Here is a 10,665-nt window from a genome sequence, read left to right as displayed (position 1 = left end):
GGAGTAGCTAGCATAAAACGGAGATGAGGTTGTGGGACATCCTGTGTAAACTACTCGAATCAATAAATCTGCCAGTCAAGAAAAACTAATAATATATTAACATGTGAACAATATGTGTCTCAGAAGAACAACCAATAAAAAATGACCTCGGTCATTATACATGTAGGTTAGCTGTTAAGATACACAGAATCCGAAAGCACGATTGTCCGACTAATTAAGATCTCTGCTAGTAATACCTTCTATACAGTATGCGTTTAATCACAATCTGTTTTACACGGGAAGTAAACTGAGTTTAGTGGGAAGAACAGGGGGGAAAAAAGCTAACGTTTAACTCACATACACCTTCAAAGCCTGTCAGCAGAGCGTCTGACGCTGAGATTTCGCACATACACAGACGAAGGCATATGACGCTGCAATTTTGCACATGCGCAGTGCTAGAGTAAACAGGGACCCGAATTCACTGTAACACCTGATTTAGTCAACGTATAAAACTGGGAAATTACTAGGATTTCTACCCGTGTTGTCAAGCTCAATTAAAGCAATTAAAAGCTCAGTTTGGAAATTCGCATAAGTGACTTTACTCCATAGTAGCCTAGATTAGTTCGCGAGACGATGTTTTCAGTATGTTCCTGCTGGTGCGCATCATTTTTGACGGCTACAAAGAGGGGAAATCGTAACTTATACAGACTCGTGCAGAGTGTTGGTTCTATCTCGACAAGCGGTACCTTGCTGTTCAACTTTCTGTTGCTATTTAGTTTGCTATTGAATCCCAGGATTTGCCTCAAAACAAAATGACGTATTAGAGACATTTCATTGGTTCTCGAGAAGAGGCGGCATTTGAAATTCGTGTTGGCGCGAAAAAGGGAGTTGTTTTGGTTAAATTAGCTAGGTTAGTTAGTTACTAGCTGTCACTTATTTTTAGATTGAATTTTAAAGTTCATTCAAATTTTAACGTTCATTTACAGGCAGAATGCCCTGCTCAGAAATTATAGCAGTCTCTCCTATGAAGAGGACTAAAACTGAAGTGGGCACTAACGACAAAGTTGTACTAAAATTCGCCAAAATCTCAGAGCACGCCACCACTCCGACTAGAGGATCTGCAAAAGCCGCTGGATACGACCTATACAGGTAGGCAGGAGAGCTGTATAAAAAGTTAGAAACACGTAAAATACTGTTTAAAATTGCTAATCAATGAGCACCAGTTCGCCCACCCTACTAAAATTGATTTGTTTTCAGCGCCTATGATTATACTATTGGCCCTATGGATAAAGCCATTGTGCTGACCGATATCCAGATTGCTGTACCTACTGGATGCTATGGCCGAGTAGGTAAGTTAGCTAACCTAATGCTTCCCTGTCAGTAAATTCAATCGCCTTTGCGCCTTTGAAAGGCGCCATATACTTAGTTGAACTTAGTGTTTAGGCCCTTCTTAATATTACTAATCTATTACCATTGTTTGTTCTTACATTTTTTAAGCCCCACGCTCTGGTCTCGCAGCAAATCACTTCATCGATGTCGGTGGTAAGTAAGTTAGCGTTATGTTAACGTTTCTTTAGTTGAACTGTTGAATACTAATACTAAAGTATTAGTATTCAATTTGCAATTATGGATGGGTCGCATAGGTATAGCTAGGTGCTGAGAACTAGGATGTACATTTGCTAGGATGGCTAAGCTAACTAATAAAACTACGATGGCTGGCTAATACCCTTAACGTTTCTGTGAAGCTGGTGTGGTGGACGAGGACTACAGGGGGAATCTTGGTGTGGTTCTTTTTAACTTCAGCAAGTCGGCGTTTGAAGGTATTTGACCTCGACATCGAATAAAAATGGTTAAATAAGGTTATGTACATTTTAACATCTGCTTTATTTCTCTGTGCAGTGAAAAAAGGAGATAGAGTTGCTCAGCTAGTCTGTGAAAGAATTTTTTACCCTGAGCTGCTGGAGCTAGAGGTAAATGCCTATGAACTGTTGCAGCTAAAACCTATTGCACTTGCACTGTACATTTTAAACGGTTTGTAACATGTGACCATGGTCTTATGGATTAATAACCTAGTGCTTACCCCAATGTATAGCCACATATTGTAAAATGTTAAGTTATTTTAAAATGTCAGTAATGCTCACCACTACCCAAATGTGTCGAGGCCTTCTGAGGACCTTGATTTTTTTTGTTAGATTGGACAAGGTATCAAACTCAGTTTAGGTAATGAGCAACATTACGCTGACGAGCAGTTAAGCAATAATCAATAACAAAAACTAGTACATTAATAGCTTTTCAACATTTATCTAAAATCTACACTTTAAGTAGACAAATGAGCTTGTATCAAATACAAAATGTCTGAGAAGACTGCAATGTCACCCCAAGTTCTTTTTAATGAATATTTTCTCAGTAGCCTTTAACTTGGACCTGAGCCTATTGCTCTATTTTGCCCCCTAGTGGAATGAATGATTGCCCCCCCCTTTTCTGAGAGTTGGTACTCTCTATAAAGGAAGAGTGCATAGAGCTGCAAGAGAATTGACCTTCTGAAGTGGGTTGATGATTTAGCCTAAGGTGCTGTTTATGTATGCCCCAGTTGTTAACTATAATGCTCTACTTTTCAGACTCTGGAAGAGACTAAGCGAGGCTCTGGGGGATTTGGCTCCACTGGGAAAAACTAGTTTGGCTGCTCTTATGCAAATATTTTAATGTAGTACTTTTAAAGTGAATAAAACATTGTAACAAAAATCATCCCACTTTTCTACTTACTCTGCTTCAGTAATGGTAATGAGTTAGATTGGTATTGATTGATAATGTTTACAGAAATGGGGAGTTGCATTGTAGGAAATTCTAACAATAACCCTCTTTTATTCCTTCAGAATAATATTTGCAATGCAAGCTCCCTCCACAAAGACTGGGTGAAAAGACCTTTCTTTCGTGCCAGTTAGAGAGTAAAAGCACCAGCTAACCCACTTTTGTGCAGCAGGGTTAATTCCCCAGGTGGAATTAAATTTAGTTATCAATTGCCAGTTAGTACATCTACATTTATGGCATTTAGCTGACGGTTTTTATCCAAAGCGACTTACAACTAGGTATGAATACCACCTTTGAGCATTTGAGGGTCAAGGGCCTTGCTCAGGGGCCCACAGTGGCAAATTGCCAGTGGTGGGGCTTGAACTGGTAGCCAAGTTGATTACCTTAACCACTGCACTAGCACTGCCCTTCTGCTAATAATCCTTATTTTTCCTCTGTGCAGCACTAGCCAGACAAATTGCTCCCTAATGCAGGTCCACAGACTGCATTAAGCCAGACACAGAACAAGAGCTGTGCAGGGCTGACGGTGACTAATTTCAACATGAAACTGCTCATAAGTAACACAAATCAGTCAGATGGTAGGATCAGACACCTTGTTAATGGCATGAAGAAAATCCCAGTGAGTGACGGTGGAGATCACAGGTTGTAAACAACTCCCAAGAGGTCACCTCATCAGTCACAAAGTGACCAGTCCATACAGCAATGGCTATTGCATCTAAGCCTGTATAGGGGAAGAACAAGAAAGATGGACAGAAAAGGGAAATCAAGAAAAAAGGGACATAAACACACACTTTTCACCACTAGTTATAATTGGTGCCCCCTTAATATTTCGAACATCTTTTACAAGACTAACATGTATCCACTGAGGCATTTCCTTTGTTAACATAGCTGTCCTTTTGACAGCAATCACAGTACATCATGGTCCATATGCTGCGTCACCTAGTTGTCTATAAACCTTTGATTAGTGCCTTGTCTCCAGGTTTGTAATGGTAAGTTGGGAAGAGGAAGAGAGATGGCAAAGTTAGTTTGTATACTTAATTTGTCAGTTAGGAGCAGTTGTGTACTCTGCCACAATCCATGTTTGTGTCCATGTTGCCACTAATCTTTGGACTTGGTTTTTCTCTGACCACCAGTGTTGAGAATGGGAGCCCCATTATCGTTTCAAAAGGAGACTGTCATTAATATCACTCACCCCCTTTCATGCAACATGAGACCATGAAAATGTCAAACACATGCTAAACAGGATTTAGTTAATCGAATGTGGTCATTGGGTCATTTATGAATGCCATCATTACCTTGACTGTACTTACACTGCAAAAATCAATGTCAATTTCCCACTCCAGTTATTTCAGATCGTTTGCATACGAGCACATTACACTCAAAATTGGCTATAGTGAAAAATTAAATGACATGATTTTCCAGACTCCAGTAAAGAGGCACCTGGAAGTTTCTTAGCTGATCCTGTGGCAAAAGAGGGGACTCCTTGCTCCTACGTTGACCCATCTGATTGTAATTATAGTTTTCTTTCACATCCTTCAGCTAATGTCCCTGGCTTGACCGATGTTGCTTTAATACAGGAAAATGCTGCACAGGCACATATTGATTTTTGCAGTGTAAATAAGTCCCAGTGCTGGAGAAGAGCATCACGATCACTTTAGAGCAGGGAAGGCTTCAGCTATCTTGGCAGTCCATGTGATAGTGTCAAGATAATCTGACTTACAGCACTCAGGATCAGGATCTTGTCGTGGAAGGAACGGTCCGATATCCAGGAACAATAGTTGATCAGACCCAGGAAGGGCATCATGCCCCTTTTTGTGGCTGGTGGTTTGAATACCATGACAGCTTGGATGCGGTCCTGGGAAAGTTTAGAACTTCCCTGAGACAAAATAAAAAGGATAGCAGCACTATACAACCCTCAGATGACACTAGTTTGGACAGGGAGTCGCGTTTGAAGGCTGCAAAGACATTAGGTGCATCCACAAACCTCTATGGCAAACACATGCATTGGTATTGTTTTCCTTTAAAATTAAAGGCAAAAATAGCTTGTGTTTTCTTATGAACAGTGACAAGAAAATGCTGAGAATAAACAACAGTAAAATGGCTGTGAGTAACAGGAGTTTTATTAACAATAGCTGACACATCCAGCACAAGAGAATCTCTTGGAACAACTACTTAGTTTACCCTAAGATCCTGTATAAATCTTCAGCAGCGACCACCTGCTTTGCATACTAGATTAACAGGTGTATTATAAGGAGAGACTGTTTCTACAGTCACCCCTTGTTTTAATAAATTTATAACACCCTCTATGCCTGCTTCCTTTTCACTAGAAAGAGGATATTGTTTGCAGCATACCGGCTGCTGTGTATCAGCAAACTGATAAGGTTGTCTCACAGATGGTAAAATAGAGACGATGTGCTTAATTACAGTAATGTCAGGAGCAATTAACGTCACCAAATTTCCCTGCACAGGAAAAGGTGCAGTCACATTTCATTTGTGAATCATCAAAGTTCACACTACATGCCTGCTCACTTGTCTAATCTACTGTTAATGATATTGTACAGATCCTAAATGAGTTTTTATGAGTATTTTTATTTTGTTTACCTTAATGCTTTAATCTTTTGTTGTGATACACTATGTACAGATGCTTCTATGTTTCCCATTGTTAGCTCAGCCTCTACTTTCTGTCTCTACCATGCTAAGGAGTAAAAACGTTTATACTCAATAGTTGGCTTTTGCTGGTTCATGTTGATGAGCATGCTTTGGCTCTTTTAATCATGACTTGTACTCTATTTTTGTTCTTGTTTTCCTTGAGTTTTACTCATTCGGTGTATGAATGCATGGATCAGTAAAGCACAGGAACTTGGAGGCTGCATCTTTCACATGTTTGTTTTGAAGGGAGTGCGGCATACTGCTAAACTGTTTAGACTAATACACACAAGGAAAACAGTACAAGCCTCATCTTCCTATTATCTGACAGGTAAACCAGATGCAGCCCATCTTCTTCAAATGTTAATGTGTTGGGCTTTTAAAAGATGCCCTTCTGCGCATCACTCTTATAAGAGCTATTTTTTTGATTATCTGTTGTTTATTTGTCCTAATAAACAGGAAACCAACTGTTCTTCTGTAAATCAGAGAAGAACAAATAAACACACAGCTCACTGCAGATATGAGAGAGTTGAGGTATTTCCAGCACAACTTAAAGATGAAATTAGGATACGACACTCATATCTTCAATGATATCACACATGCGTTCAGCCCCTGTGGTAGGCAAACACATGACTTTGGAATGTGGGCAAATGAAAGATGTACATAGGCACTAAATGTATGATAATTTGTATCATGTAAGTTGAGTTAAACCTTACAAGACTAATAGGCCTAATTTCTTGGAACAGTTGTTCTATTATTGTGTTTGTGGAAAAAGGATCATAAAGGGCTGTGTGTTTTTATGTGTTTGTTTGGGGGATTTAGCTGTTGAAGTCTTTATAGCAATCTCTATATCTAATTTATTCCTGTTACCAAAAAGGTTTTCAAACCTTGTCAACTGTGAAGCTGTTCTTATGACAAAAAAAAAAAATGATGTGATCCCTTCTCATGGTGAACGTCCTTGCACTTATGAAGAATAATAAAAAAATCTCATTTCTAAATTTTCACATGTTTTTTCACTTTTATAGTATGTTTTCAGTTGTCTAAAGCAACTTAACATTAGTGCTTTGCTGTCTCCTTGGAAAACTACCATATGATGGTATAACTCGTCTAGAATCTAAAACTCATCAGGCTAAAGCTATGTTTTTTTCAATGATTAACAGTTTTTATTGAATTTACTTCACTGTTTGAAGCAGACACATTTTTTAGATTATAAAAATTTGCATATATAATATTTTAAATAGATTTTGCTGCAACCCATTTTAAATCAGCCTTGTGCTGTGGTGAATGCTGTGGTACCTAACTGCTACGTCCTCTACTGCAACACCTTGCTCATGAGCCATGAAGCCCAGTACTGAAAACACAGAGAAGCCTGCTATCACACTGGTACATCTGTGCAACAGACATAACCACACACCCACACACTGATGAGATATCTTTGACTGTGTCAAAAGCAGATTTTTTATTTTGCTTGTCAGTTTCTTGGATCATACTTATTGTTAAATAGACAAAAATGTACACTAGGTATGACATCTCACTGTAATAGAATTTTTTACAATGTAATCATTTTGGCTTACTATCTTGTGTCTTGCAGATCTAAAGCCTAAAAATGTCAAATGGTAACTTGTATAATGGTTATGATTACTTTTACTTGACTGCATGTCATTTACAGTAAGTTATTTTTTACTAATCTAACTAAAGGACTTTGCCTGCTGTTATTGCTGGATGCAGCAGAATGCTATTTTCATGTGTTCACAATGATTACAAATTAGCACTTTCAAGAAGATTTATATTTCTGACACAACTGGCCTTTTCTAGAAATAATTTTTCCAATCATTGCCAAGAAGGAGCAAAGTACAGCTCTTGGCTCTCTGTAGAACTACCGCATAGTTCTACTTAGCACTTTCAAAAAGATTTATATTTTCGACACAACTGGCCTTTTCTGCAAATCATTCATTAAAAAAAAAAAATTGCCATGAAGGTGCAAAGTACAGCCCTTGGCTCTCTGTAGAATACTGATTTGTTCGAATACATAAAGCTGTATACAAACCGGGTATTGTGGTATTTGTCTATGTAGGATGCTACTAATATAACTCTAAGGATATACTAACATGAGGTTTAGAATTTTCTTAGAGCTATATTGGTCAAATAGGCTACTCACTTGGAATGTACTTTTATTTATATAATATACATTGGTTGGATTCTGTTTGAGTAGGGTTCAGCTAGTTATGAATAGGGCTGCCCCAATTTACACTGGCTTACTATTAAACTTCTCTATTGTTGGCAAAGACTTGCTTATAACTTTTAAAGCCCTTAAAGCCCTGAAAGCCCTTAATCTCTGGCACAATCCATTTGACTGCAAGCCATTTGACCAGTTCACTCCACTAAGGCAGGTATAGTGCATCTTGCCGCTGAGATGAAGGAAGATTTGTTCCTTATGTTGTTTCTAAACTCAGAAACTCCTCTTTCTAGCTGACGTATTAGAAAAAGTACCCTCCCAACTGCAGTCTTTCTTAAATACTGACTTATTCTGGTGACTTGAGTATTCTCCTTGTAGATGTAAGTGCTGCATTTGACAAAATTAACCATAACATGCTCATCTCCCGCCTCTCAAAAATTACTAATTTGGTTCAGAAATGGTTCACCACCTATATTTCTAATAGACCACATTTTGTCATCTTTGGTAAATGAAATTGCTTGCTGTCACTGTCACTCAAGGTGTTCCTCAGGGATCAGTCCTTGGCTCTCTCCTGTTCATAATCTATATGCTACCCCTTGGTCAGATTATCCACAGGTATGGTCTCCATTTCCACTGTTATGCTGATCACAATCAGATTTATATTATTTATATTTATATTATAGATATTTATATTGTTTATATTATTTAATGTGTTTTTTGTTCTTTTTCTCTTCATCTGTATTGTTATAGTAAAGCGGCCCTGAGTTTGAGGGTATAAGGGGCAAGCACAGATGTTTATGACTTTGAGCATATTACTCCCATTCAGATGACTCTTAAAAGAGTAGCATGCAAGATTAACACTAGGGGGTGTATAGGGATTGGAATATAATATACAAAACCATGTTTTCACTAGTGTATAGTCACCCATAACTACAAATGGTTGTGTTTTCTTTATCTTAGAAAGAGCCCTTCATATCTACATTGAGGGCTGGTCCTCCAGAGGCCAACATGTTGCACCTACATATTTCTGCCAGAATATTGACTTTTCCCCCGTGTTTTTGCTTTGAAGTGGCAGCTTGAATTTGGTGGTGCACCTGTTGAATCAGTGGTTGCTGCCAGTGCTGGTTAATCTTTCTGTGTTGTGAGAAGTTTGAAAACCAACACTTTCATAAATGGAGGAACATATTTTGCACAATAAAAAGCAAGGAAGGGTGAATCAAAGAACCAGCAACATGAAGGATCAAAATTAAATTAGGATAGGATGCACCACTGGGGGGTTATGTTGTGCTCTTTAGAAATCCTTTTTGTTTCCATGACCGTTGTCAGTCACTGAATGTTACTGGCTTTGGTTTAGTTTTCATTAATTTCATTAAAGTCTTTTTGTAACGTAGCTGTCCCGAGTGCCGCGGAGCAGGAAGCACAGATTTCCTCGACGGTGCAAGACGTTTATTAACATTAAACATATACGACACATGTGGCATTCTACATGTAATATTAAACGAATAACACATACACATTAACATGGGACTACATAAACTAACGTTACGGCTACAGAGCTCAATATTAACACATACGTAACGACAATGATTAACGAGGATGCACATACTGACACGTATTTAAATAGACATTCAGACATTCGATATTAAGCCCTGTACATGTGTGTGCAATCCCGGGGGGCGTGGTTACAAACAGTACAAACGTGAATACCCTGCAAAACATCGTCCGTACCACGTGACTCGCGGGGGCGGAGCCTTCCGTGACACTTTTAGTTGAAGACTTGAGATCGTTTGCTCCTTTTTTCCTTGCATGTTCTCCATCTATGACATTGAGATTAGAAGAAAACATTTTGATGGAGCAGGAGAAAATAATATATTTTTTAAATAGGTAAATTGTATAGTTACATTTTATAGTTAAATAAAAGTGTTTGAAATAATTAATTTCTTTATTCTGTTTATTCAGTGAGCATGTCCACAGTGTACCTGTTAAAGCTAATATGTATAGCTAATATGCACAATTAAATATTTGTTCATTTGTTCATTGCATAACACATTTTCTTCATACCATTCCACAACACAAATACTTTCATTAAGTATGCAGATGATTTGACAGTGATAGAACTGATCACTGATGGAGATAGTCCCCTACAGTGCCAGCCAGTATGACCCTTAACAAGCTCCCACAAAGAAGTCAAGTCAAGTCAAACTTATTTATATAGCTTTTTTTTTTTTTTTTTTTTTTTTTTTTTTTTTTTTTTTTACCAAGAGATGCTGTCACAAAGCAGCTTTACAAATGTCCAAGCTCAAGCCCCCAGTGAGCAAGACAAGGGTGACAGTGACAAGGAAAAACTCGTTAGAGCTTGACTCTGGCCAGTAACCGACACCACAATAGTAACAGTATACACAATAAGAAGCAGAATAAGTAATGAAAGAGCAAAATAAATAAATCAATAAAATGGAAAAAAAAAAAAAATTAATGTCTACTCCAGTTTTCTAGTAGTCCTAGTCTGGTTCCAATAGAGTGTGCATGTCCGAAACCCATCCCACACGAGAATGTCCATCAAGGGCAATGCAGAAGTAGTTGGCTGGGATGGAGGTGTGGTGGGCTACAGCAGGGGACATCAGGGGGTAGTGAGAGTAGCCATGGCAGCTGAGACAGGTTGAGGCTCAGTAACATCGTGACATCAGGGGTAGGTGTACCTTAGCGGAAGGCTAGAATAGATTATTAGGCATGTCCAGGTATCAAGGTGTTTAAAGTAGGGAATTAAAACATGCAAATATGGACTTCCTGCAGATCTACCAGCGTAGATAAAAGGATAGAGCCAGAAAGAACCACAGGTATGAGGGCACCCTGGAACATCAGCACTCCACCACTCTCAGCCAACAAACTTGAGTGACAAAAGAGAGGTGAAGTGACAGCATCATAACATCCCAGTTTACCATAACACTTAATACCCAATACCCATGGACCCCCAGATCTACACCTTTACCCAAGATTGGAAGTAGTTAATAAAATGCTTGACTGTACAGATAGGTTTTCAGCCCAGCCTTGAATATTGA

At 38.6% G+C, this 10,665-nt stretch overlaps 1 protein-coding gene across 1 annotated transcript; it reads left to right on the top strand.

The window, feature by feature from the left end:
• Positions 1 to 440: 440 nt before the first annotated feature.
• dut (deoxyuridine triphosphatase) lies at positions 441 to 2,724 on the top strand. The gene is made up of 7 exons (XM_027009873.2): positions 441 to 721; positions 966 to 1,128; positions 1,237 to 1,328; positions 1,477 to 1,521; positions 1,725 to 1,799; positions 1,879 to 1,949; positions 2,598 to 2,724. Exons 1-7 carry the CDS (start codon positions 613 to 615, stop codon positions 2,652 to 2,654), a joined length of 612 nt encoding a protein of 203 aa, XP_026865674.2. The 5' UTR covers positions 441 to 612; the 3' UTR covers positions 2,655 to 2,724.
• The last annotated feature ends 7,941 nt before the right edge of the window (positions 2,725 to 10,665 follow it).

Source organism: Electrophorus electricus, chromosome 4 (genome assembly GCF_013358815.1).
Source record: "Electrophorus electricus isolate fEleEle1 chromosome 4, fEleEle1.pri, whole genome shotgun sequence".
Classification (NCBI taxonomy): Eukaryota; Metazoa; Chordata; class Actinopteri; order Gymnotiformes; family Gymnotidae; genus Electrophorus; species Electrophorus electricus.
The sequence above is the reverse complement of the archived record's forward strand: the minus strand, read 5'-3'. Positions and strand labels throughout refer to the sequence as shown.

What these genes read in the sequence shown, in the direction of transcription:
- dut (XM_027009873.2), top strand. Translation starts at nt 613, where the DNA reads ATGTTTTCAGTATGTTCCTGCTGGTGCGCATCATTTTTGACGGCTACA. An exon ending in TGGATGCTATGGCCGAGTAG is followed by an intron (nt 1,329 to 1,476) that starts GTAAGTTAGCTA and finishes ACATTTTTTAAG; the next exon opens with CCCCACGCTCTGGTCTCGCA. An exon ending in CAGCAAGTCGGCGTTTGAAG is followed by an intron (nt 1,800 to 1,878) that starts GTATTTGACCTC and finishes TTCTCTGTGCAG; the next exon opens with TGAAAAAAGGAGATAGAGTT.